Here is a 27,404-nt window from a genome sequence, read left to right on the forward strand (position 1 = left end):
CCGACCAGCCTTACGAACATTGTAACTTCTGGTACTGAATGGCTGGCTAAGATCCTTCGAGGTGGTTCATTGTTTCTTTGCACTAGACGGATGGGCTTGGGATCCTCAGCCGACCGAGTCGCTTATTGGTCCTTTTGATACCGATACGTGGACATGGACAGATGAGGACTCTTGGGACGCTCATCGTCTGTTTTTTCTTTGGTCTTCTTTCTCTTTCTGGAACGGAACGAGATACCACTTGGGTTGGAGTTCAGGAATGGTAGATACCCGTGGGTTGACTTGGGAGTTCAGGAGGACGGACAACCACTTGTTTTGTGTAGACATTCGGCCGGGACGGCAACGAAAAGAGATCCGAACATACGCTACTCGCTTTGTCGTTAAAAACTAGCAGCTATCGTGAGCCTCCGTGAACCATGTCGATGCCGACTTAAGCGGGCTCTCGTCCATCGCGAATGCAGGTACATCCCAGTACCAGGGGCACCAGGAACCACCGTCTTAGAACGTCAGTGGCTGGGCCCGGCGCAGAAGCACCCAACGGCTGCTGGGACCTCCCCGCGACAAGCGCTGAAGATGGCGGGGAGGGAGGTTGCCAACGGCGGCGCTAGCGGTTCTGCGTGCCTGGAGCGACAGCGCACGGGTAGCGCACATGCCCACTGGGCCTCGTGTTAGCGGCGGCCCTGCCACCTGATTGCGACCACGCGGGTGGCTGGCCAAGAAACAAGCGTCGGCTGGGTGACATTTGACGCGATACCACTATTGCAGGCATTTTCTTACTTAAATGTTGCAGACACGTTCTGAGACGACCCTTTTGGGGAGGTTTGAGGCGTTTGGTCGTTGAAACTATTGATACCACTTACCACTTGAAGAAAAGACGACCAATATCTGGCAAGTCTAAGGGCTTCGGTAGCCACTTACACACCATTGCCGAGACTTTACACTGTGTTTCGCACACAAGATACAGCCCCAAAACACAGTACGAATCGGCCAGCAATATGTATGAATCGCAGAGGGAACCTCGCCGTCGAGGCCATTCCCTGTTCCCGCCGCGAACCTCAGCACAAAGTCTCAGAAGCCAGTACAGGGGTGTGAACCTGGCCCAGATGATGGAGGACTTTCGGAAGCAAGATGACATCTACATCCCCGTCCCGCCGACGCCACCGCCGCATGCCACCACCCCAGCCCGCCGGCGATCGACCCGATCACTACTTCAGCCCATGGTTCGCTTCGCCTCGCCTAAGGACGCCATCACACCGAGACGCCGGCCAAAAACGCCCATGGCAGCACCTATTTCGCGGCAGCAAACACCTGCATTCCCGTCCGCAGTGCCAGAAGAGGAAGAAGAGATGCCTCCGGCCCCGTCCAAAGAGCCCTCGCCCATCTCTGTCTACACGGACGCTACGGGAGACGAACACTCTGTAGATCTGGACGGTTTCCCGATGCCGCCAGAGTTCACGGACATGGAGTATTTGACTCCTATCCAGGAGACGGAGGACTGGGTTGATTTGGAGGAGACGACGGGGAAGGTTTACGTCTTTGACCCCGCTCGTCTGTCTGGCGATCACTCGAAAGACGACGACGGGTCTGATTTGGAGACGCCGTTTTCTGACGACTCTACGCTAAGGGGAGAAGAGCCACCACTCAGCGAGGCGTTTTATGTATATCAGTCAAAGTACACCGGCGAAGGTGTCCTTGGGGGCTTGCATTCGGCGGCTTTGGAGATCGTCCATGATGCGAGGAGGAGGAGGCAGTCTCTGTTCAGGTGGCTGTAAGTTCTCAGACAAACATTGTTTCTTCATCCCTAACAACTGCTAGGCATGTACAACAAGACATGATGAACTTTGATGAGTTCACGGTGAGTATTTGCTCAGCAGTATACAGAAGGCCCCGAGGCTGACCATTCCCAGAATGAAATCTCGCGATGCCTCTCGGAAAACGAGCAGAATGACATCCGGAAGCTTCTCTCCGACGTGAGGAAGAACTATTCCAAGACAGTCAGAACCAGCCGGCAAACCACGGTAAAGCACATGGAGCCGAGCTACCTCCAACTGCCTCTACAAAAAGGGGAACATGAGAAAGGGTCGACTCCGGGTAAGCGAACGGCAACATGGCTCTGTGTGCCCTACTTCTCTCTCGAGGACTACTCTGGAATCCTGGCCACTGGAAACCCAGGGGCTTACCCGCCCCAGACTCTGTTGCAAGCATCGTTCTCTCGAAACTCCCAGAAGCGCGACATGCAACAAGCTACGCGGCAAATTGGGAACGGTGACAAGAGTTCCTGCTTTCACATTCGCCAGCTTTGGTGCATCGTTCTCGACAACTCCCTTCTCATCACCTGCGGTTCGATGTCCGAGGCGGCCCTGCGAGGCGACAACGTCAGCGTGGTGTCAGAGCCGGCGAAAGACCCTTCTCACAGCGCAGAGTCTGGGCGGATCCTCGTTCAGTACGGGGAATCAGTCTTATGGTCTTTTCCTCTTGAGGAGTGTCAGACGTGGTTTGCGTTCATCGCCCACTTCGCCGACTTCTGGCCCAAGACAGTGCGCTTCCACTTTAACGACCGTCAGCTGGGCGAAGCACGTTGGTGGAAGGTTTTGCAGTTTGCTAGCACATCACGCAGAAATGTCGTTGTCACGATGGAAACCAGGTCGGTATAGCAGCTCCGCAGATTGCCGGATGTAGCTAACGGGAAACAGTGCGCCACCTCAACTTCCGCCGAGCGGCATCCTCCGACCCATCGGGCAATCAGTGAGCAACACTCGGTCTCAGCCCGGTGCCGGCCTTCAGCCGGCTCCCCTTTCACCCAGAAAACGGTTGAGCTATCCGCCGGGACATGGAAAAGCAAACGAGAGGTTTCACGTCTTCAGCTGGGCTGACGCTCATATCTCAAGCCCGGTCGAGGGCCCCAACTTTATTGTCCTACAAAAACAGCTTTCCGAAGTAGAGGATTTCTTGACTGCCGAGACAAACGGGCCGGACCGGCGAGCTTACTTGGATTCCGAGGCGTCTGGTCGAGACGAGGTCTACGCCTACCTTGAACAGCAGGGGGCTGCCATCCAGGAGTTAAAGAACAAACCTTGGAAGAAGCAGGACTACGAAGACCGCGTTGACATATTCAACGCTGCCGACACTCTGTTCAGATTTTTCCTGCCTCCACTGTTTGACGGGCCAACAACTGAGCGGTTTTGGGGGGCTGTGGTGAACCTCGTCTGGGTGAGTTTCCGTCTAAAGTTCGCCGCAAACTCAACATGTCGCTAAACTACCTTTAGGTCCCCGTATCCGACTCCGCAGATGGCGAACCTCACCCTCACGGACTCGACAAGAGACGACGCGACGCCGTCTTCGCCAACGCCCCAACGATAAGAAAAGCTTTGCGGCAACTCGCCCTCCCTGTCATGGCTTTCAAGAGCATCCTGTCTCACGCTGAACCTACGGACCGCCTGGAGATCGATGTGCCTATTGACCTGATCCGTGCTTGGCTTCATCTGGTCATGGGTCTGATCTACGCCAGTCATGAGACACACATGTGGGAGGACCATCTGGACGTGGCCGACTCTTTGGTGAAGAGCGGCATGAAGCACATCATGGAACGCCTGTCAAATCTTAAGCTCTTGGAACGCTCTTCCGTCCTCCCGCTGGAGGTCGTATCCCTGATCGGATACGGACTCCTCTCCAACACGTCTGAAAAGTATGCTGGAATCAGCGACACATACTCTGAGTATCTCAGAGCTTTGGTAAGTCTAATTTGGGTTGAACACCGCCGTTTCACGTGCTGACACTTTTTCCTTCGCAGGAGAACGAAATTGCAAACGGGGCGTCAGACATGACTTATCAGCAGCGAATCAACTTTTTGCGTCAGGAAGTCACCGTGATCAACCGCACAATAGCTGCGCAAAACAGTGTTTTCAACTCTATTTTGGCATCTCGGGACGAAGGTTCATCCACAACACCAAAGCACCGCCGTCTGAACGCGGTCCAGTACAGTGAGGTGAACAGACGAGAGGGTGCGTCCTTGCGGAATCACCTGCGCATGGCGAGGAACAGATACGCCGAGGACGGCGAGGCGGACGTTCTGCTGGCATCCATCGCTGAGGTGTCAGACTTTTACAAGCTTCCGTCCACGGATGCTGCTGGCTTCAGGGATCTCCTCGCCGCAGAGTGCACGCAACTGTTGGAGCGTCGGGCAAGAGACTTTGATGAATATGCTGAACAGGCCGATGTCCTGGAGCAGACGGTAAGCCCAACAAAGTTGACTTTCAGCATGGGACGACTTTGCTGACGAGTGGCTAGAATCTGAACAACGCAGCGGTGACGAAGGACCGGCAAGAGCAGGCCATTTATGCTTTCACCATTGTCACAATCATATTCCTGCCCCTGAGCGCAGTGTCGAGCATCTTCGGGATGAACACGAGCGACATCCGTGACATGGAGGCCGGTCAGTGGCTCTACTGGGCCTCTGCGATACCAGTCACCATCCTGGTCATCGTGCTTGGTCTGTGGTGGATGGGAGAGCTAGGCCATCTGTTCAACTGGATGGCCAATAAGTTTCGCCGCGAGGACAATTTCGTATCCGGGTTCTCTGCACACGCTGGCATCTCAGAGAAGTCAAATCACCATGACGCGATGGAGGCGCGTGAGCTCCCTGCTCCGAGGGCGGCTGGGTATGCTCGACCGCCGTCAGCTAAACAGAACTTCATGAGGCGGACGGTGAAGCTGGTTCGGTCAGATGGTGCGTCACGGCGGCAGCAGCGCGCGAGGATGTCGGCGGCTTGAGGGCCCTAGTCCCACGGTGGGCGACTGCCTTGGATCGATCGTATCAAGGAAGTTCGGGGGCACCCGAGCCCGATAGATCCCAGGGTCAAGGGTCATAGATGGATGGATCTAGACTTGGTCTGGGAAGGGGAGGAAAAAGAAAGCGGCAATGCAGAGGTTGGGCTGCGAAGAGATGGCCGGATCTCGAATCAGTCAAGCATGCAGCCAGCGACGACCGATAGATGGGATCGTACAGTTCGCGGCCTTGGCATCGAGGACGGCGCCCAACGAGAATGAGGCCCGCTCCTAAGAATCGGGGCCCAAGAGGCCGCGCAGCGACTCGGGGAAGAATTGTTCTCTCTCTTCTCGCCCCGCGGCCCAACGATGTCTGCTGGCCCCGGACCCCAAAGAGATGGCGGCGGCGCGGCGGAGATGGTTGGGACAGACGATGGAGCTGCCAGCGCACCCAATTCAACAAGCTCAGCCCTGCAACCCCACTATCAGGGGTACCCCGAGTTGGCTGCGCAAGTGGACGAAAAGGCGCGGCGCAGAGCAATCGCATCTCGTGGGAAAAGGCGGTGCGCAGCGGGCTAGCTGCGAGCAATCCCGCGCGGCGGCACATCAACAACCTTGATTTTCTCCCATCCCGCACCGTCGACCATCGGCGGTGACGGGCAGCACGCAGGACAGGACGCAGGACTCGCACACACACATACCGCAGTGCATCGAGAGAGGACCCGAGGTGCGCGGAGCGAATGAAGACGGTCGAGACCGTCGGGGGATGTCAGCCGGAGAACCCAAAAAAGAGGGAGGTGGCAGCCCGGGCCAAGCACCCCTCCCTCTAGCAGAAGAGCGCACGAGGACCCTCCCGGAATCTTGATTTTGGCGTGACGTGCCCACTGGCGTCATAAGGCCCTAATTGCCCAATCGCGCGCCCCTGTCCCTCACGCGAAGGGAAAGAAGATGGAGGAAGGACGGTCTGGAAGGAGGGAAGGGTCTTGTTCATGTGGGAAGATGGAGGGGGGATGGTCCTGGTTTTTGTTGGACAGGTTTGCGGTTCTGCATGGTCCCTCCTAAATGAAATTTGTTGGCCAGTGTCATTGTTTGTTCATCTGCTGTCTTTAGAGATATCCCACTTTGCGCGCGAATAGAGTCTTGCAGAAAAGATACCATACTCTAGTACTAGGTATGTTCAGCTCCATTCAAAGCGGCTGTGCTCCATTTGGTCCCCTCTCTCGTGCGTCTCGTCTCGGTCGGGCTTCCCGCTGCTGGGTCCTCGGTGCTGCTGATGCCGCTGCTGCTGAGCCTCCAGAGGGCGGGGGACACGGCCATGGCGATGCACCACTTCCCGTCTTCTCTCCCTCGACACGGCAGCTGCACGTCGACCCAGCCTGGCCTGGGTCTCCCATTCAGACTGGGCTTTCCCTCGGGCTGACACACCATCATCTCCTTGGTGTTTGTGAGCACTGTACTGTACCGCAAACTAGGAAGCGCAAGGTACTTGTGCTATCCGGCTATGCGAGGTGGGTGGTGTGGGTGACACCCACCGCCGTCCAACCCAACCAGTGACAGCCGTCAGCAACGGTGACATTTCCCGTCCGGCCTTGCCTGGACAAGTTCGCTTTTCCAAGTCTTTTTTCTGTGTCTTTCCCTGGCAGCAGCTGGCTGGCTCTCTTGCGCCCAGCGGTACGTAGTTATATAATGGGATAGCGCATCTCCCGCCCACCATTCATCCCCCCCCTCTCTGCCCCCGACCTTATTTAGTGCAGCTCCAACCCAGCCTTCCCGCCTCTCTTTTCTGATTCAGAAGCTGATCTTCACTTCTGTCCCGCCAAACAAACTCGATCGTCCCTTTTTTACTCCTACACATCATCCCATATCCGGGTGTGTTGCAGCAGAATCCGCCTGCGACCTGCGCCTACCCGCAACCCATAACGAACCTCGGCCCCCCGTTGTGAAAACCACACCGTCGGTATCGGGCAACGTCGCACCTTAGTGTAGGCCACACCGGCGCACTCAGACTTTCCTCCTCAAGAGTTCCTTTTCTGCACAGCCGTTCCAAAATGGGTACGTGTAACTCCCGCTTTATCCCTGACGTCACCTCGAAGCAAAAAAGCCAACCGCCAAAGCAGCATCCTCACGAGAATACTACGAGTACCACCACCACCACCGCCACCACTCCCACCACGGCGCAAAGAAGCGCCTCTACCTCGAACCCCCCACCAACGGCGCCGTCACCGTCCGCACAAAGAAGACAACCTTCATCCCCGCCCGCGAGCCGACCCCGCCCCCGGTCATCGTCAGGCCCTGCACGCCCCCTCCTCCCCCCGTCGTCGAGCCTCTCCCTCCTCCGCCTCCACCCGTCATCGCGCTTCCTCCTCCTCCTCCGCCGCCGCCCCCCATCGTCCTGCCGCCTGAGCCCGCGCCCATCGAGGTCATCGCCGTCGACGTGGAGCCGAGCGTCAAGAGCAGCAAGAGCAGCAAGTCCTCGCGCAGCAGCCGCAGCCGCAGCTGCAGCCACTCACGCCACGGCAGCCGTGATCGCGAGAGGGACGTCAGAGAGGTCTACGTCGAGCGCGAGAAGCTCGTCCCCGTGCGCGTGCCGTACCCCGTCCCTGTCCCCGTCGAGCCGCGCTACGAGACGTTCAGGTACGTCGAGGGGAGGCGGTATTCGCCGCCGCGCATGCTGCCGCCGCCCCCGCCGCCTGAGGAGGAGAGGATGAGAGTGACCATCTCGGATCGCAGAAGGGAGCGGGAGTACATTCACAGGCGATGAAGGAAGACCTGGCACACGTTTGAATGACTTTGTACGAGTCTATTCCGGGATGGGTCTTATTATTTTGGAGATATGATGTTTCATGATTTGTGATTCTATGAGGGTCTGTCTTAGTTGGAGTTGATGGGATACTTGGTTATGATTTATCTGTTGGATGAGGTATTTTGTATGGACGACAGCGAGCGAAGAACGATATGACGGAAACACATACGATACGATAGATATGTTATGATATCCAAGCAACGGCCTTGTCCTTTCTTTGTCGTAGCAATACGTTTGCCAACTATCTCTTCAATTGGATAATAAGGACTCTTGACGCTCGTCGCAGGGGCGCGTGCGAGATCTGACAAGTACCTTACCACCAGCAACCGCATTTGGGAACCATGGCGTGTTTTCTCACAACTCTGGCGATACCGAGCATCGTATAGCATATAACGTTAACAGTCCTGCGCTTCGAGGCAAAAGTATATCTCTGCAAAGACTTGACACCGTCCTGCCCGGCCTCCTTGTCCCCTTCCCCCACGTTCGTCGCCCCGCATGCCGCGAAACCAACACCTCAAAATAGGACTTGATTTGAGATAAAGGATCAACCGTCTCTCTCGAGGACCAACGACAGGGAAACTGACTAAGTCGCGATGCCGTCCCCCTCTCTATTTCAGGCTTTGCCTCTTTTTTTCTGTGCTTGTTTTAAGGGTCTTTTCTGGGCTCCTGAGACGGAGGAGCCCCCTGGACACGGTTACATGCCCCCTCCCCCTCCTCACCCCGCCTCCTCGGTGACAGACATGACATCCAGCCCGGCGCGTCTAGACTTCTCGTTCCCTTGCGACGTTGATGAGGCTATCTTTGAAGCCTTGGCACGATCGATCTTACCGTGTCGCGTTTCCTCTTGATTGTTTGCTCGAGTTCCTATGTCGTGATCGCAGCTGGGGTAAGCGAAGTGGCTCCCGTTTGTTTTTGTTGCCAAGACGAACTGCTAAAACTGCCAAGCAGGGCCTCGAACGTTTCTGATATCCTTGGATCACTCTCGAGCGCCTCGCCTTGAAGAGAGGTTTCTCGGTGATTCCATCGCGACTTCAGATGGGGGCGCTTTCGAGTCTGAGCACTGGCTCTCCCCTTCACCCACGGGACAGATGTACACGAGCGGTCCCACCGTCGTACCCAACCAACCATCGCCGCCGCCAGAATCCCACTCTTGCGTCTTCCCCCGCCACGATCTCCGCCGTGGTGGGTTCTCCATCGCGTTCTCGGCCTTGCCGTGCATACGATTCGGGCGCTTGGTCTAGGGGTATGATTTTCGCTTCGCATCTTCGCCGGTATCTCCAGGTGATGCGCCTTGTGAAAGGTCCGGGGTTCAATTCCCCGAGTGTCCATTGTTTTGCCTCATGGCGGGCTTCCTTTTTGTCAGAAGACTAAGGAGATATTTCTGAAGCTCTCCTGCGTTGGCCTGGGCGTGGCTGCGACCTCTCAGCGGACCCGTGGTAATCGGTTCATATCCCATCGGATGCTAGGCGTTCGAACAAGTGAACGCATCGGCGGGTTTGTGCGTCCGATTGGGTTTCTGGAATACTTAGGCAGTCCATAGCAGACGGGAGGGAATCCACAGAAATGGAGGCAGAGCTCAATCTGGACCCGCCGTCGTACATCCGTGGCAGAGTCGGCGCACGCGGACGCCGCCTCGCTCTCAACCCGCAGCGGCGGCTCCGACGACAAGGCGGATGATGGGCCGGGACGCGTGGCCTCCATCCCTTGGCCGTGAAGTCACTTGACGCTGGCCGATTCACCCATACGCACCAATTCCGAATGCATGTGGTGAGATTTGCCCAAGACGGCAGCTCGGAGCCGTGGGCCAACATGCTGCGATACTTGAAAGGACTCGTGGTCCAACGAATGCTGCAGACAGCAGCATCGGCGGAATCTCCAAACTCTTGCGACGTCGTCCAACTGCAACAATCTCGGCACTTCGGACCAAGGGCTCACAGGCCGAGTTCTGCCCCAGTTCTCCCGCCCGCCGTCCGTCGGCTCCATCTCGCCTCTTCGGATGGCGTGCCGGCCGTTAACCCCACGTCGCACGGCCTTTCCCGGAACGGCGTCCGGTGCCGACGTGGATGTGGGATACTCGAGCTATGCATCCGCGATGGGCTGATGAGTTTGTTTCTTGAGACGGCGCTGTTTTACTTGCCCATCAGCTTGGGCCCGATTGCCTCCTAGATCCGATACGGCCTCATCCAAAAAAAACCGGGACTCTCTTCAGTCTGCTGAGAGATCAGTAAATGGTTTGGACGAGATGTGTCACCAGGCTTCGCGGCTCGTGGGGCAATCTCAACAGCGAAGTTGATGCAGTCAGAAACGAGTCAGAAATTCCCTCAGGAATTCCTTCTTCTGGATAGCTTCGATGCTCGTTTGCTGGGAGCGCCTCGATCATCACCCGAACCCCAGCCGCCCTTGGGCAAATCCGCATTGCGAGTATGGGCACGGGACATTCGCCAGAACCAGCGTCCGCCTGGCAACAGCATCTGTGACGCTGACAATCCATGACAGCTTCACAGTCGAGCGAGAACGACGTGCTGGTTCGGGGATGCCTCCCGCCCAACAAGCCCGGCCAATCCATTACACCGGCGGAAGCTGCAAGCCGGAACCAGCAGTCCGTGTGAAAAGACAGACCCGTCATCTCAACTCCGCAACATCGTTCGACAGGATTCCCTGCGTGAGAGCGCTGCTTCCGAAAGTTGGGGGATCGCGCGCATGAACAAGGGCCAACTACCCTTTACGTGAGGGGGAACTCCGTGCTCTTTGTTCCCGCCTATTCTAGTTAAAGCACGTTGAACGTCAAGCGAGAAATCTGCGACGAGAATGTCCCGAGTGAATTGAGGGCGCGTCTGAAACACGTCCGCGACGCCGGCTGAACTTCAGCCTGAACACCAACGGGCGGTCATGGGAGCGAGTGATTTCGTGTTTCACCGTGGCTTATGAGAAAGGCCGCCACCTCATTGGACAACAACTAGAAGATCCGAAATTGCTATGCACAGCAGATGGAGAAAAGACAACTTCTGTTGCAAAGCTGGCGAGAGTCCCTCTCCCTTGGGTCGGTTTTCGTCCCAAGTCGATTTGGACACCCAGGTAACTTGAGTGGTCGGCTCGTCAACCGAATCCGCTATTGTTCTTCAGCCATCCCGGTTTTGTTTATGGTCTTGCGGCATGAAACCTGTTGCTGCTACAGTTGAAGGGGCAATGATCCCATATCTTTGATACGACTGCGTCCTCGAGATATGTCTTGCCCTCAGAGCGGGTTGTCGACTGACTGTAGGTCGAGTAATATTTCGAACTGGGATGCTGAAACCTCACAGTAGAGAGAGAGAGAGCCATGTCCTGCCAGCCACCCGTTAAGCTGGACCGACTTGTCAATGATGTCGAGTATATGTTCGTGATACAGAGGTCCGCTTTTCCTAGCTGACAGGCAACCCCATCCCAAAGATCCTTCGTTGATGTCCGTTGGCTGCCCCTGTAACCTGAGCTTATTTGGAGCCATGCCGTTGAGTCGACATGCATGAAATGTCACTCATCCCAGGTTGCTTGAGCCTTGACGCGGTGGAAGCCACCTTGCGCTTCCACACTCATGCCTGACTGAGGTGAACATGCGAAGACGTCGCAGCAAGAGGCTGCCATTCTCCTGAATGGAACACCCACGTCTTGAATCATTGGGGCACGAGGCCCAATTTGACACGCGCGAACATCAGACGATGAACCAGCGATTCTCCTGGCTGTCTGTCACGGAAGGCGAGTTGCTTGAAGCAAAGGTGTAACAAGCGCCAGCCATGCGGTGAGCCACTGTGGCGCGTTCCGGTGGTGAGCAAGAAACACTGCGCAGGGAATCTTGTGCTGTTGACTGCGTCATCATCGAAGAAGAGCAGTGCGCCTTTCCTAGCCGCCAATCCCAAGGTAGTTGCGCTCAACATCGTAGACGGAACATAGGTGTCCCGGATCTTGGCAGCGTTCTGCTGAGCACCGTCGGTCATGCAAATGAAGCATCTGGAATTAAACTGGCGCGCGCCATCGTCTATCGAAAGTCTCACAACTTGACAACCATGTCCGAGGGCCCTGAGCTTTTGCCGCCTTTTGCCCGAGTCGTCGATCAATTTCGCGGTCTTCAGCACTTGCATCTACCAACTGGCTCCGGCCAGTCTCCCTGGTAAAACAGCATGCGGTAATCCCCTTAATATGTCTTTCTCAGGGTCCAAGTCTCCGCTCATCCATACCAAGCTTGATTGGCTGCATGGGTCGATCTGAGTGCTTGGCTTCCAAGGCGGCAGGCACAGGCCACCAATGATGGCCCCCCGTCAACAAAGTCTCGTCAAAAGGCGTTCGCAGTAATGTCTCATGGCGTTCGCGGGGACAGGCCTGGGCGATCACAATGGCCGTTGGCTCTACCGATGGAACGGCGGCGACGGCATTTGGAGGCAAGAACCATTGTGTCTTGCCAGCTCTTGAGGAGGTGCAGGATTTGGCTAGCAAAGTCGTGGAGCGCCTCGAGCGGCTCTGAACCAGTTGAGCTTCTGTGGCTCTCAAGCAAGAAAGTGGATGGAAATTAACTGATCCACCTGCAATCAGGATACAGGACCAGCGACGCCGAGGCGCTACGGGAAAAAGCGACGCTGCAGAGGGGTCTTCCTGGCATTTTGCATCTTTCGCCGCAAATCTGGGGGCCCTCTGCTCCACGGCGCCAGTCAAGAAGAGTTGAAGCGCCAGTAGGTTGTCGCTGCACGTTTTAATTGCCTTCCCTCGTGATGTCCAGAATCTGCTTGTCTTTCGGAGCGTCCCACATTCTTCAGTGTCGTTGACCCGCGATTTGGACGATCTCGTCCGCTGTGAGTGGTCCGTTAGGTGGTAGGTGCCGAAGGTGTCTACAAGACCAGGGGCAGGTCTCCAAATGAGGCAAAGAAGCGTTGCTTTGCGCCCGCGAGCCCCGAAAATGGCCAGCTTTGATTCAGGAAGCCGGCCTGCTTGCCAGCCATGTAGGTTGCAGTGCTTGTCGCCCACTGCATCTGGTAGGATTCGAGTCCTGATTACTTCCTCAAAAGCAAGTCTGCCGGTAGCATCGGAACGGAACCAAGAGACGAAGAATTTGGAAGCAGACTGTGTGTGTCACACCGCTCATGCGCGGGAGAGATGTTATCGCACGGGAGGGTGGAACACAGCTGCGTGATTGGACTGTGACCTTGGGACGAAATGACCCCGAAGGTTGCCGTCCAGTTCTCGCTGACGTGCGATAAGTGACTGTTGATGACGTTGCTTAGTGAACAGATTGCACAGCACTGCCTCTTTGCTTTGAAAACCGCCATTGAAAGCTGTACCGTGATTCAACATACTTTGCTTATGCCAGCAAGCTGCAAGGCGCCCTCATGGGGGCTAAATGCCAGCCAAGTCCAGGCCGAATTATCCTGCTTGTGGCTGATCAAAGATGTCGAGGCTAGCCAGCCACACACTCTTCAAGACCTCATGCAAAGAATCCCCGGATCTTGGGAGCGGCGGTTCATGCATGATGTCTTTGAAGGACAATGTTTGATTGAGAATAAACAATTGTCAAAGCGCCACTTTCCAGGCGGACGGCGATGGAGGATCCCGGGCTGGAAGGTTTCGCGGTTGTTTCCCCAGGCGCTCGGGTTGGGGTGAAGGATGACATGACACAGACGCCTCGAAATGCTAGAGCGTAGGTTCCTTCGCAGCCTTGATAGGGAACCTAGCGAATTGTTCCCTGCTCAACGGGCTCGTAATAGTGCGGGAGAACAAACCAAGGACGTCGAAACCATAATCCGTGTCGGGGTTTACAGCGTAGTGCACTCTGTGGATGTTGTGGTGCCTTAACCGGGCATCACCTTCCAGCCACGCCAGGCAGTTAGTGCCCTTCCCGTTGCTCTGCGCCGAAGCATTCAAGCGTGGTGGTAGTTGCGCAGCACAGAGCTCTACAACAAATGTGTTCAGCCGAACAGCCGACTGAAGTTGCATGCCGTGCAATCTAGCCAAGCGATTTTCTTTCTGGGGAAAGGCAGGCGTGCGTAGAAGGGAAAAGGGCCCATGCACGTTCACTTCTGTAGCTGGCGTTTCCCGTGTGGTGAGACGCTGTTTCCATGAAAGTGCGAGTTTGAGGAGGTTTCTTCGCTGTAGTTTCCTGTCGCCATGATGGGAAGTCTAGCCAAATGGATTTTGAAGTGGCCCTGAGATGGCTGACCGTGACTGGCTCCTTGATAGGCGGGCATGTGTGGTGATAGATGTGTTGGTACCTGCAGCAGTGATGCTGCCTCCTGCAGGACACATGACTAGGCTAAGCTGTTCGCGGCCATTATGGGAGGAGAAAAGTCTCCTGAACCTCAAATCTGGACGGGACTTATTGAACAGGTGGACAGGAAGAGCCGGGACAGACGGGACGAGTGCAACGGCGTGCGACGTGGCAGACGGGGTTCGAACCATCTGTTCAACACAAGACAAGTTGACAGGCGATGGTGGATGCAGCGTGTGGTTTTGAGGCAAACGACGGGCAGACGTTCTCTGTTGAGTGGTCTTTGCGGGGATGAGGATTGACATGTCGTACGGCGGCGCTGTGAACGGCATAGCGAATGTGACGGAAAGCGGAGCCGATTGAGCTCGACGTGAGGGAGGCTCTCTCACGGGCAAATCTGGTGCGGCAAAGGCCCGGAACCTAGTTTCGGATGGAACCCAATCCAAGTGTCCACCGATGTCTCTCATGACGGGCAGTTGACATCCCGGTTGACTGCTTGGACCATTCTTTGTCCCTAGCCCTGGATTCAACCGCGGGTTTTCTCTTCGTTTTCTTTTGCTAGATGCTGGCAGCTGTGGGACTCTGGTGTCCAAAACGGGAATACTGTCATGAGCTGGCCAAGCTGCCGGGGGAATGATTGGAGCGAATGAGCCGAAGGTCCCTGGTTCCAAGATTAATTAAGGCCTTGGGTCGTGGCGTTAAGAATCTGGGGTGCGAGAGTGGCCCACAGCATCTGGTTGTTGACGCCCACCGGCTTAAAAGACGGTAGTGCAGGGCAAGGCCAAAATCGCGAGATGCATGGCCAAAACCCCCATTTTTCCAACCAGAGAGAAGGCAAAGCTAAGGTAGGGTTCGGGTTATGAGAACCTCAAGTGACAAATGGTGCCACGCCCAATGACTGCAGACGATGCCCGATGTTTTGGCCATGTCGTCGGCTCGTAGCGTACGATTCGCCGTACAATGGACGACAAACAAACAGCCTTTATGAATTTGACGTGACGACTGGAAGATGGTGAGCAGAGCGAGGGGAGTGAAAAGCGTTGTCATTTGGTCTGATGTGTTTCGAACGAGCCGATGTTTCGGGAGAGGAGGTGAGATATCGAGTCCGCCGCATAGCGGAAGCAGGCGTGTGCAATCTCGTCTGTGTTATGTTCCATGGGAAGGGTCTTGCATAAGAGGAGGCACTTTCCCAGGGCCGGGACGTTGAGCTGACGGATGACATCGCCGTCGAAGCGAGAGTGTACGAGTGTTTTGACCTTTGTTGATGAGCGGGAGATGGCGGTTGGAGTGGAAAGGCGAGAAGTACCGAACTGCTGGAGAGACAACAAGTGGTTTTTTTCCTTATGAAGTGAGGTAGTTAAATCAATCGGCCGTGCGACGCGATACTTCGATGCTTGGAGGGGGCATTAGTGGCAAGTGGATTCCCATCGTGGCCGTGGATATCGTGGGTGGCGGGTTGGGAGTGCGGCACCCACGTGGTTGACGAGCTGCGAAATGGCGAAAGGTGCAGGTTCGGAGTCCGGATTTGTTTCTTGCTGATGCGTCATCACTCAAATCACTGAATAAATGAAATAATCTCCCGGCAGCAGTGCAACTTGTGTCTGAGGAAGGAAGTGTTATCCGGTTATCTGGGCTGTGTTGACGCAGGAAAGTACGAAGGCAGGTACTGCATAGTACGAATGGGCAGGTAGGAGGAGCTGTCCGAGTAGGAGCAGCAGGTCCGCACCTGAGGCAAATGGAAGGAAGGAAAGTAGTGATAGCCTATCTCGCAGAAGATAGAGACAGGAAGGAGCAGCTTGGCAGAAGTATCTGCTCATACAAATAACCCAGCGCGGTACATTCAGCAAGACGAAACCGCCATGGACTTAGCTGGTGCTAGAAACGGCGCTGAGGGTTTCGCCAGCACGAAATGGCTGACCCATCTCCCCCTTCCCACGTTTGGTTTGCTCTGGCTCTGATTTCTCTGATTGCTCATTGGGAACCAGTTCACACAGTCCTAGTGAGCGACGCGCGCTTTCTTGATTCGGCCGACTGCCCTGGTTCGTGGGAGATTGGCTTGCCCCCCTTAAGATGCCTTACGCTTGTTCGTACCTTGCCTCTTGAGGCAGGCTTGTCAATGTCAACATTCGGTAAAGTAGGTACCTGTGCCCACCTTGCCTGGGTGAGAAGAACCTTTGGGCTAAGGTGCCGGGCCTTGGTGGCATCCGCCCCGCCCCGTACCTGAGAGCGACTTTGAGAGGCTAAGAGGGCCTGGATTTGGGGGTTTGCGTTGCAGTCAATTGATGAGGGTTGGGTACCTTTGTCACTATCGGTACTTGCTTCCCTACCTGCCCGCTCAGAGGAAAGGGAAAGTGGACGGAACATCGCAACAATAATGAGTAGGGGAATTGCAAATGAAGTGGAGGTCAATGCTGAGGGTAAGGTACAGGTGCATCGCGTCGTGAGGCAAGGCATGGTATGGTATCTAGCCTTGTACCCCATCGTATCGTGCCTCTCGCATCCGCATCGTCCGGAGGCTCAAGAGGCAAACTGCTCTTCCTAATTTCACATTGCTTGCCCCTGACGAGCAACAGCGACCTGCCCAGGAACCTTGAATTCCATATCCAACTGCAGCCATCTCTTTTCGGCCAATCTTGCAGCGGCAGATGCAGAGACAAGAAACGGAAGCTCATCCACGAACCCACACACACTGCACCCGCACCAACACCAACACCATCTGCATCCTCTTGCCAGCCCGCCCATCCTCCTCCCTGGGTTGCTGTTGTACCTGAGCAGTGAGGCAGGCCTACTACCTACTAGCAGCCACTACATACACCACAACGACAACAGCAACAACAACGACACCACACCATCTCAAAACCACAAACCAGCAGCCAGCCATACGCAGTGCCGAAGCACAAGCATACAAACACATACACAAAATCGCAGGCTTTCAGTACAGGCCCCAGCCGCTGGCTCGCTCTACTTCATCCGGCCCCCTGTTTACCTTCAGATGTACGACCTTGCTCGGGCTCCTGCGTCTGCACCTGCATCTATTCCTGCTCCTGCTCCTACGCCTGGTTGTCCTGCTGCTGCTGCGCCTGCTTTCTGCCGTCGCCTCCGTCGTTGCTGCTGCCCTCGGGTGTTGGGGATGAATGAGTAAATGACAGCGCAAGGCAAGGTCCCCGACCAATGTGAAGTTGAATTGGAGCCCTTCCGTAAAAGAATCGAGAACCACAGAAGACTCCCGTCTGATTCGCACGTCACCACCCGCTGCAACAAGCACGAATCAGCCGCCCTCCGGCTGTTACTGGAAGCGGCAATCCAGGAACCCAGGGGTTCCATTCATCGACGGCCACCACCTTATTGCAACTGTACCTCATTCTGGCCTGGCCGCCCGGCCTGCAATTTGCAACGAGGTGGACGAATACTATTTGCATTTGCATTACCATTGCCAAACCTACGTCGGCCACGCACACCCACCACCACCACCACGATCAACAACCACGAGGCCACCTCATCCGTCTGTTGCCTGTCTGTGGTTGTTCGTGTGCCCGCTGCTGCCACTCGCTCGCCTCGGTGGAGGTCAACAAGCCAAGGTCAACGGCCAGTAAATGATCCCCGCGCCTCTGGCACAGAAGGTGTACCTTACACGCCTGCTCAAGACAACGGGCACTTGTCTCACCCGTCGCCAGCTTCGTACATTCTTCCCACAAAGAACGAGGACTGCCCCTCCCTCCCTTTGTAGGACGCCATTCATCTGATCTGATCTGCTGTGTGGCCGGCCTCGACTACAACCTACCTCTTCCTCACCTCCACCTCATCTCGTTCGCCCGCCCGCCCTGCCCTACGGTCACCGATCCCTCCTGGCGATACAACTGCAACCAGTGACTGCAACTTGAACCGCACCCGCATCGCATCACATCACAGTCGACAGACATCGCATCCTCCGAAGTATCTACCTACATACGTTGCCAGACAGACGGCCGCAGTACAGCAGCTCTGCAGACTCTCGCCGTGCAGGGAAGACGCCTGGCTCTATCGCCCAAGGGCCCCGTCTCCGGTCCTTGCCTTGCCGTCCGTCCAGTCCCGGCGCCCCTCGCTCGCTCGCTCCCGAGAAAGCAAAAATAAAATACGCACACTCAGAGAAAAAGCGGCCGGTGTAATATATGCAACGGCAGTCAGGGTCATCCAGGCATCTCGAAACCTCAGCGAGGTTGTCCTGCGTTAAGCTCTGACCCTGCACACCCCCCCTGTTGGGCCGCCGGCCAGTTGTCTTCCCGTCGCATTGCCCACCATGTCGCAGCTTGCGCTCCAGACTCGGAGTGCCCAGGGCTCTACTTCAGATTCTGGTCCTTGTGCTGCGGATGCTGGTTCGACGGCCGCATCTGCGACTCTGACTGGCACTGGCACTGGACATACTGCCCCCACTGCCGCTGCTGTTGCTGGTGCCAGGGCTCCTTCTGGTCATACTGGCGGCGAGGGCGGTGATGGTGGTGGTCATGGTCATACTCATACCCATACTCCTGCTGTCGCTGCTGGTGTCACTACTCGCCTGCCTCCTCACCAAAAACACCCTCTTCACCGGCTCCAGGTAGCAGATGCTGCCCCAAAGTACACCTCCTCCTCATCCTCGCCCTCCTCCCAGGATAGCCCCACGACAGGCCTCTTGATCCCGGCTCCCGATCCTGCAAGCATTACAAGCACCACAAACACAAGCACCAGCACCGCTGCCAGTCACTTTCACAGCGGTGCCACTACTGTGGCCAGCCCTCTTCTGACTCCATCTCCAAGGTACGTTCCCACAGAGCATCCACTGCGGTGCTTACCAAAGAAGGAACGGTCCACTCATCATCCTGCTTCTCTGCTGTTCGCCGTCGTCTGTGGGTGTGTGTGGTGTGTGGTGTCGGCTATTGTCTCTCTCTGCTCGCTCTGCGCCTTGCTTTTTCTCACTGCTGCTTCTTCCCCTTGACCTGACCTTCCTTGCCTCTACAACCTTGAACTGCCCACGACTGCCAGCCAAAAGACCCGCGAGTCGCTCACCCATCGCATTCACCACGACTTCTTCCTCCCACCCAGTGCCGGAGCCAAAGCCAGAGCCAGAGAGTCTCTGTTCCTTGGTTCCTGGTTTCCGAGGATATCGTGTGCTTGTCTTGGCAGCCAGCTCTTGACTCTTTTTTTTTTTCTCTTGCCTCTTTGCTTTATCCGCTTCTGCTGCCCTCCTTGTCTACTACTATTTTGTGGACCTCAAAGTTCACGACGCCGGCAGGGGCAGCACAATAACTGATGCCCTCCACCCTCTAGATCTCCTCGCCGCCCGATCCCCAGTCCTCTACACGAGAGCACCGCAGTCTCTTCTCCGACGAGCCCATTCTCAGTTCGGTCTTCGTCCTTCTTCCCGCTCGTGGCCAACTTCTCAGTGCCACGCTCCAAGACACTGCCCGACATTGTAACGACCCCAACCGACGATCTACGCTCTCCTGTCGACCTCTTGGGGGAACCGCAGACGTACTACCAAAGTGATTCGTCCAGTTCGTCAACACCCGAACGCACCGCGCCACGGTATGTTTGCAGCACCCGTTGGATCGTACCGATTGGAAAGCCCCGGCGCCCCGCGCGCGGCCACACGTAGCACGACTGACAGACAAATACAGCAGACCGAGAATATCGCCGCTTCCCTCGAATGATAGTCGCAGTGCCTCCGAACCGTACCTAAATTCCAGGCCTTCTGCAGGCCCGCCCCGATCCCCAATGTCTACACCTGGAGGCTCGGCCGCTGCCTCACGGGGCCACCCAGGCAAAGGTGCACCGCGGAACTCGTCAATGGACTCGGCCATTTCGGCCATCTCCACAAAGTCTCAATCGCAAAGAGGCGCCTCCGGCAGCCAATCATCTGATCCTACAGATATCGCTGCGTTGATTAAGACAGCAGGCAGTCCGGAGGCCGTGATCCAATACCTTCTCAAAGAAAAGCAGTCACAGTCACAACAAAATGCACAGTTATGGCGCCTCGTCGACAAGCAACGGGCCATGATTCTGGGGCTGAACAAGGATCTGGAACGCGCGTTGAAAGACAAGGAAAAATACCGGAAGAAATTGAAGGAAGTTATCAACGTTCCCGAAACGATAGCCTCCGATGGCTCAAGAACTAGCAGCAAGGTCATGAAAATGCCTGTGCACAAGGCGATACCGACGGTTGATATCAGCGCTCCCAAAGAGCGACAAGTCGTGGCTCCAGATTCCCCGACTCTGGATTCCGACAGCCAAAAGCATTCCCCGGTCGACCTGGCCATGGCGCCCTACCCGATCACACCTCCGGCGGATCAACCGAATGGCCCTCCGTCAGCTGTCGGCGAGCTGCTGGATCCTTCACACGAGATGCCCAGAGCTCATGAACACGCCTACGACCAGTTCAACCACGACGCGGAGGAGCAAGCCGCCGACGCCGCTCGCAAAGCGCTTGAGGCGGAACAGTTCATGGACCTCCCTGTCAGCATGTCACTGCCACCATCTCGCAGCCTACCCAGCCAGCCACCCAGCGTCCCTCCCCCGAGACCACCCAAAGCACCTCCAATCGACTCGGCTACTGATGAAGGGTTGTCCCAATTTCCCGCACCACCCCCACGCAAGCCACCTCCAGCTCCGTTGCAGCTTGGTAGCAAAAGCCAGGCTGTTGCCGAGGAGGAGGAAAGTGATACTGACTTCGACGACATCTTGGAGGTTGATGAAATCGTCGGCGAGGCGCGTGGTCGAAGAAGAACGCGAGAGGAGGACGATCGCGATAGGGAAGTCTTGGTTCAAAAAGAGATGGAGAGGAGGAGCTTGTCGAAGAAGAGTACGCCCACTGAGACAACCACGGCACCCACCGACCTGCCACCAAGCCCGCCGAAGCGAATGCACCGCGACAACGCTCCTGCCTCTCTGGCTGGAGTACTCAGCCCCCAGACTCTTGACGCTCCGCTCTTGAGTCCCGGTTTGCCGTCCAGCCCGCGCCCGCTAGGAGTTGCTGTGGTTGACAGCCCTGCCCACTCCCCAAGAGGCGCGGGATCATTCCCCTCCGGCCCTCTGTCACCGCGACCGCCTCGTCAACCCATCCCCCTTCCTCCAGGTCACTCTCTTCAGACTCCACTGCCTTCTGAGCCTATGGTATTGAAGAGCCCCCAGCCACTCAATATCGTAAAGAAAGGCAGTCAGTCGCCTCCTAGCGACAGGAGCCGCATGAGCCCAATCGAGCGCGGTGATCCTGGCCGTATTTTCAAGGGATTCGCCAGTGAAGAGTACCCCGACTTGCTGCTCGGACCTAACGTATTGCCAACGATCATAGTCAAGGTTGCTTCCTCGCGTATGAAGCCGTCGCGAGCGAGTCTCATTTCCCTGACACAACTGGAAGAGGACCCTGTGTTTACTCTCGCCATCTTCTCGCGATCTGAGCCTGGAGAGTTGTGGCGGGTTGAAAAGGATTCGGCCTCTTTAGCGAAGTTGGACTCCAGGTTGAAGCAGTGCTCAGCTTTCACTGCCAAGACGCCCGAGAGATCACTATTCAGTGGCCATGCTCCTGCCAAGCTCGATGCCCGACGAGTGGCACTCGACCAGTACCTTGAAGAGGTCCTCGAATGTCCTTTGGACACTGCAAGCGCTCTGGAGCTCTGCAAGTACCTCTCGACGAACACATTGCCTCCCAATGCCGACGATGCCGGGTCAATGGAGACATTGGTCGAGAACAAGACCAAGGTTGGACCGGGTGGTCGTCCGTTCAGAACAGGCTATCTCACTAAGCGGGGGAAGAACTTTGGTGGTTGGAAGGCGCGCTTCTTTGTTCTCGATGGTCCTCACCTCAAGTACTATGAGACTCCGGGTGGTGCTCACCTAGGTACCATCAAGTTGCCCAGCGCACAAATCGGCAAACAGTCCCAGAGCAACGACAATCAATCCCCTCAGCAGTCAGCAAACTCCGAAGAGGCCGATAACCAATACCGGCACGCGTTCCTCATTTTGGAACCCAAGAAGAAGGACTCCAGCAGTCACGTGAAGCACGTGCTTTGCGCTGAGAACGACCGGGAGAGAGATCAGTGGGTTGATGCTCTGCTCAGATGGATCGACTTCAAGGATCCCGAGGAGGAGGAGGCTCAGGCGGCAAAGCAGCATGCTCATGACCGCCAAGCGGCTGCTGCCGCCGAGCGCGCTGAGAAGAAGAAGCAGAGATACAAGAAGACGGCTTCTCAACACCAACCCCAGCAACAACAACAGCCGACTGAGTCGTCAGATAACCTTATCGGTGTTCGTTATGACGCCACATCCCAGGGTGACCTACCTCAGCACGGTGCTCCCGTACGACCAAGGGGCCCTGGAGGGCCTATGCCAGATCACCATCACGCTGAGGCGATGGGAATGTCTTCACAACCGTCGATGATGATCTCTGCTCCAAGAGATATGCATCCCATTGCTGATTCGGCTCAGTGGGGCAACAAGCCTGGCCTCGGTCTTCCCGTCAACGAGGAGAAGAAGATCAAGAAACGCAGCTTCTTCGGCTTCGGGCCCAAGACTAGGTCATCGTCTGATGGACAAGACTCCTTATTCGGTGGAAGTGAGGGTGGCTCCTCAACCCCTCCGCAAGGCGGCTATGCCGGTCCCGTGCGCCAGGCGTTCGGAGCACCATTGGCCGAGGCGGTGCGATACAACCATCCCGTCGACGTCAATGTGCCACTGCCTGCAGTCGTTTACAGGTGTATTCAGTACCTAGACGCCAAGAACGCTATCTTGGAGGAAGGCATCTTCCGTTTGAGTGGCTCCAACGTTGTCATCAAGCAACTCCGCGAGCGCTTCAACGTTGAGGGTGACGTCAATCTGGTGACCGACGAGACTTACTACGACATTCATGCTGTCGCTTCCTTGCTTAAGTTGTACCTGCGTGAACTGCCTACGACCATTCTTACTCGAGACCTTCACCTGGAGTTTTTGGCAGTCACAGAAATGTCTGGCCTCAAGGAAAAGATCTTCGCTCTATCTGAGCTGGTGCAGAGGCTTCCTCAAGCAAACGCCACGCTGCTGAAGTACCTGATCGCTTTCCTGATCAAGATCATCAACAACGCAGACATGAATAAGATGACGGTGCGCAACGTAGGTATCGTCTTCTCGCCGACTTTGAACATTCCAGCGCCCGTCTTCGCGATGCTCTTGCAAAACTACTCGGGCATCTTCGGTTTTGAACCCGAAGAATATGAGTTACCGTCCTCCTTTGACGGAGATTCCGGCCGTGAGCGATCGGGATCTTTGCCGAGTATGGCCAATGGTCTGCCCAACCGACCGTCATTCGACCCACAGCAAGCGCGTCCCTCTACGTCCGCCGGATCGAGCCAGTCGCCTCACCGGCAAAGACTCATGGAGGCCATGACAGGCCAGCAGAGAACTAGCGGAACACCGCCGCCCCTGCTGCAAGACTTGCACAGTGCTCGGTCATCACCTACACCTCCGCCAAACTACCCGACCAGCCGTGGGCAGGGTTATGAGCCTCAGTATGCGCCGCAAGGGTATGAGTCGAACGGTTATCACGGCGTGGCCCAAAGCTACGACAACGGCTCTGGCGGCTACAGCCAGCCCCACAAACGACGAGAGAGCGTCATCTTTATGGGCAACATGATGGGATTAAACCCGCAAAGCTCTAAGAGTCGTCTCCGAGAGGAGACTCGCTTCTGAGCCTATTTTATGGACAACCATCCACAAAACCTCCACGATTCTTCAGCAAACATACCCACTCGTTTACACGCAGCGTTGATACCATGCTTTGCACATTTCATTTTTGAGTTTTACTATATAACCCAGCCCCCCCATCCAGGAGGGCATGGACGACATGACGGCGCCAATATACCCGAACATACAACCCGAATCCGGACCGGTGCCGAGAGCTCCATTACGTTCTAATATCGATCGCTACCTTTCGCACACGTAGCCTTTTGTTGCCGAGTTTCTTTTTCGATTTGTGAACGAGCTTAGAGCTGCGGAGACGAGGCCCTAATGGTAGAAGACGAGGCTGAATTTGGAACCGAGGCGCATGAGCAGATGATTTACGGGTCAAACTTGTATCATACGGAGCCACGTTATGGTTTTCCCGGGTGGTTGCACAACAGGCGGTTGTCGGCGGTTCATGCGTGATCTTTCCGGGGCTTAGCATGGCGTTGACGGCATTGAACTGCAACAGTTCGTCTTCTGACTTTCAACTGCGCTCTTCTGGAAGCAACTCAGCATATTTGGATAGTTGGTTTAGCTTTGAAATCAAAATTTTGTTCAACCACACGCAGCTCCATCCATGGTGATGTTGGTTCAACTTGACAACATGCCTATATATGTGCCTACATATTAACCTTCGGCGTGAGAATAAGGGGATGGATGGTCGACTAATAGTGCCCGAACACCGAGGCACGACGCTGACTAATAATTGTTAGTGTCGGAAGTATCGGCACTTCGCAGGCCGCGCGAATTCGCTGAAAGTCAGGTCGGCAAGTTCAACCGCCGCAATTCCGTCCCCCGATCATCCGATCGCCAATTCTCTAGCCAGCAACACAAAGCAGCACGCCCAGCCCATCGTGTTTTGCGCCGCCCGCACAGCAATGGATCACGGCACGTCGGTCCTCGATCCAGCGTTACGAGGCGCCGAGACGCCCACAAACGGCCGAAACGGCGGTGGTCCCACCGCAGGCCCCGCGACGACGCACGACGACGACGCTTCAGCTGCAGCTGCCGCTGCCGCCTCACCAACGGCTCCCGGGCGAAGCGGAGCCGAGGGAGGACAAGGACAGGGACATCACCACGACACGGCGGCGGGCACCGAGAGCCCCGAGACACCTCACTCTGCGCACGCCGGGGAGACGCCGCAGCACGACGGGCTCCATGGGGGCAACAACCCGGAAGACCCCAAACGGCCGAGGGCATGCGAGGCCTGTCGCGGCCTGAAGGTGCGATGCGAGCCGGACCCGAACGATGCGGAGGGCCCGTGTAAGCGTTGCAAGAAGGCGGGGAGGAACTGCGTTGTGACGATGCCGACGAGGAAGAGGCAGAAGAAGACGGACAGCAGGGTTGCCGAGTTGGAGAAGAAGATCGATGCTTTGACGGCGAGTTTGCAGGCCAGGGGCACGTCGGGGGCGGCTCCGAGCGCTGCGGCGAGCGTGCCGCAGCCCGTCCTCGGGAAACCGGTGCCCAGGGAGGAGACGCCTTTCAAGAGGGGGTGGGGTGATCATGGCATGGCGAGGGCTTGGGGAGCGGCGACGCCGGGCGATGAGGATGCGGACCGGAGGGGTGTTGATACCGGGCTGCTTGCTGGGCAAAAGAGGAAGTTCAGCGAGAGGGGAGACACGCCGGCCGAGATTCCGGAGATGAGCAGGCCTGCGCCGCCGATGCAGATGGGGGCAGATTATGCGGATGTTGTGGAAAGGGGCATCCTGAGCGCCGAGAAGGCCTCGGAGCTGTTTGAGAGGTACAAGACGTACATGATGCCACACATGCCGGCAGTGGTGTTCCCGCCGTCGACCAGCGGGGACGAGCTGCGGCGGTCGAAGCCGCTGCTGTTCCTGGCCATCATGTCGGCGGCGTCGTCGGAGAGCCCGAACGTGCAGCGCCGGCTGGTGAAGGAGCTGATGCAGATATTCGCGGAGAAGATTATCATCACGGGCGAGAAGAGCCTGGAGATCGTGCAGGCGCTGCAGGTCGCGGTGATTTGGTACTGGCCGCCGGAGCACTTTGAGGAGCTCAAGTTCTACCAGCTCGTGCACATCGGCGCGGTGATGGCGCTCGACATCGGCCTCGGGCGGCGGACGGGCGGCAGGAAGATGCAGGTGCCCTACCAGTGGCGCAACCACCCGTTCAAGCGGGCGCCGCCGCCGGATCCGACGAGTTTGGAGTGCCGGCGGGCGTGGCTGGCGAGCTACTTTCTGGCGGCGAACACGAGCATGGCGCTGCACCGGCCGAACCTGGTGCGGTGGACGAGCTTCATGGCGGAGAGCATGGAGGTGCTGCAAACGAGCCCCGAGGCGGCTCCGACGGACCGGTATTTCTGCCATCTTGTGTGGACGCACCGGCTTGCGGAGGAGGTCGGGGTGCAGTTTGCCATGGACGACCCGGCAGTTGTGCCGAATATCACGGACTCGAGGACGCAGTACTCGTTGAGGATGCTAGAGAGGGATTTGGAAAAGTATAGCAAAAATGTGCCCAAGGAGGAGACGGGGGGTAAGTACTACGGTTCCCTGCAGTATATAATGAAGGTATGATGCTAACGCGAGGTGTTTCTCACAGCCACGTTGAAAATGAGCTTTCACGTCTTGTCGTTGTACATGCACGAGATCGCCCTGCACACCCAGCTTGACGACATCCGCCCGCCGTTCGACACCGCCACCCTCAAGGACGGCATGCTCCCCAACCTGCAGCTCACGACGTCGCACATCAACGCCCTCTCGGCGTGCCTCTCCGCCATCGACGGCATCTTCGAGGCGTTCCTGTCGATGGAGGTGCCCAGCATCCGCTGCCTGCCCGTCTTCAACTTCGTGCGCGTCGCATACGCCGTCGTGGTGCTCATCAAGATGTACTTCTCCGCCACGGCGCCCGGCTCCGAGCTGGGCAAGGTGATTGACAAGGACAACATGAAGGTCGAGTTCTACCTCGACGCGCTGCTGGAGCGCTTCCGCGCCGCCGCGTCCGACGACAGGAGCCGCCCCGCGGCCAAGTTCCTGGTGGTGCTGGTCATGCTGCGCAGCTGGTTCCTGAAGCAGAGCAAGGGCCTGGGAGTGGGTGGCCCCCAACCAACGCCGGAGCTTGGACGGGCCACGTCGTCTTCGACACCCGCACCGGAGAAGACGGCCGTGGCGCCTGCTGCTGCGGCGCCGGAGGAGAGGGCGCCGAGTTATCAACCCCCGCCGACGATCCAGTACGACCCCGCGGCCAACACGCCTTTGCACCTGTTATCTGAGATTGCCACGAACGACCGGTCCGCGTCTGCAGGGCGGACAGGCGGCAACATGATGTGGAACCCGGCGCCGACACCACGGCAGCAGGCCTTCATGTACGACCCGAGCGTCGTCACGCCGGGCATGGACGCCTCCGCGTCCTCGGGCCCCGACACGGCGAGCAGCGGGGCCATGGAGGCGGCGACCACGACGGGCGCGGGCAACAACTGGATGCCGCCCGTGTGGTCGGGCGACCTGCAGGACATGGGCATCGACGTGGGGCTCACGGAGGGGCTGAGCGTCGAGGAGTTCACGTCGGGCTTCGGGGCGAGCCCGGGCAGCCTGAGCAGCGGGATGAGGTACGTGATGGCGCAGGACCCGTGGCTGAGCGGGCTGGGGGTCATGGGGATGGGGGACATGTTTGAGGGAATGCCCGGGGGAGGCGGCCCGCCCATGTTTCCCATGTGAATGACCTAGATTGGGGGGCTTGCGTAAACACGCGCGTCTTCTTCCTCAGCTCAGGGCGGCGCCATCACGTACGGGCTCAGGTGTTTCGACGCGGAGCGCTACTAGTGCTGCTGCTTGCTGCCGGGCTACTCGGCTCATCGGCCGTGAGCCGCTCTATCTCCGAGGCTGCCGTCCGGCGGGTGCAGTTTCCCTTCCGATCGTCCGGCGATATCTTCCCCATCCGCGAAGCACGGGG

At 57.0% G+C, this 27,404-nt stretch overlaps 4 protein-coding genes and 1 non-coding gene across 5 annotated transcripts; all 5 read left to right on the plus strand.

The window, feature by feature from the left end:
* Nucleotides 1-1,103: 1,103 nt before the first annotated feature.
* Nucleotides 1,104-4,767, plus strand: COL26b_009688 (uncharacterized protein; the record flags this gene model as incomplete). Its single annotated transcript, XM_053182408.1, has 7 exons — nucleotides 1,104-1,765; nucleotides 1,813-1,852; nucleotides 1,905-2,641; nucleotides 2,802-3,207; nucleotides 3,264-3,728; nucleotides 3,788-4,228; nucleotides 4,285-4,767. 7 exons carry the CDS (start codon nucleotides 1,104-1,106, stop codon nucleotides 4,765-4,767), a joined length of 3,234 nt encoding a protein of 1,077 aa, XP_053033686.1.
* Nucleotides 4,768-6,809: 2,042 nt separating this feature from the next.
* COL26b_009689 (uncharacterized protein) lies at nucleotides 6,810-7,522 on the plus strand (the record flags this gene model as incomplete). The annotated part of the gene is made up of 2 exons (XM_053182409.1): nucleotides 6,810-6,813; nucleotides 6,876-7,522. 2 exons carry the CDS (start codon nucleotides 6,810-6,812, stop codon nucleotides 7,520-7,522), a joined length of 651 nt encoding a protein of 216 aa, XP_053033687.1.
* A 1,268-nt stretch (nucleotides 7,523-8,790) lies between these two features.
* COL26b_009690 lies at nucleotides 8,791-8,892 on the plus strand. Its single transcript has one exon. It is a non-coding gene; the product is annotated as a tRNA-Ala (tRNA).
* Nucleotides 8,893-19,523: 10,631 nt separating this feature from the next.
* Nucleotides 19,524-23,465, plus strand: COL26b_009691 (uncharacterized protein; the record flags this gene model as incomplete). The annotated part of the gene is made up of 1 exon (XM_053182410.1): nucleotides 19,524-23,465. One exon carries the CDS (start codon nucleotides 19,524-19,526, stop codon nucleotides 23,463-23,465), a length of 3,942 nt encoding a protein of 1,313 aa, XP_053033688.1.
* A 911-nt stretch (nucleotides 23,466-24,376) lies between these two features.
* On the plus strand, nucleotides 24,377-27,089 carry COL26b_009692 (uncharacterized protein; the record flags this gene model as incomplete). The annotated part of the gene is given in 3 exon segments (XM_053182411.1): nucleotides 24,377-25,988; nucleotides 26,055-27,060; nucleotides 27,077-27,089. 3 exon segments carry the CDS (start codon nucleotides 24,377-24,379, stop codon nucleotides 27,087-27,089), a joined length of 2,631 nt encoding a protein of 876 aa, XP_053033689.1.
* Between the last annotated feature and the right edge of the window lie 315 nt (nucleotides 27,090-27,404).

This window comes from Colletotrichum chrysophilum (genome assembly GCF_026319265.1).
Source record: "Colletotrichum chrysophilum strain AFK26 chromosome Unknown scaffold_95, whole genome shotgun sequence".
NCBI classification, from domain to species: domain Eukaryota; kingdom Fungi; phylum Ascomycota; class Sordariomycetes; order Glomerellales; family Glomerellaceae; genus Colletotrichum; species Colletotrichum chrysophilum.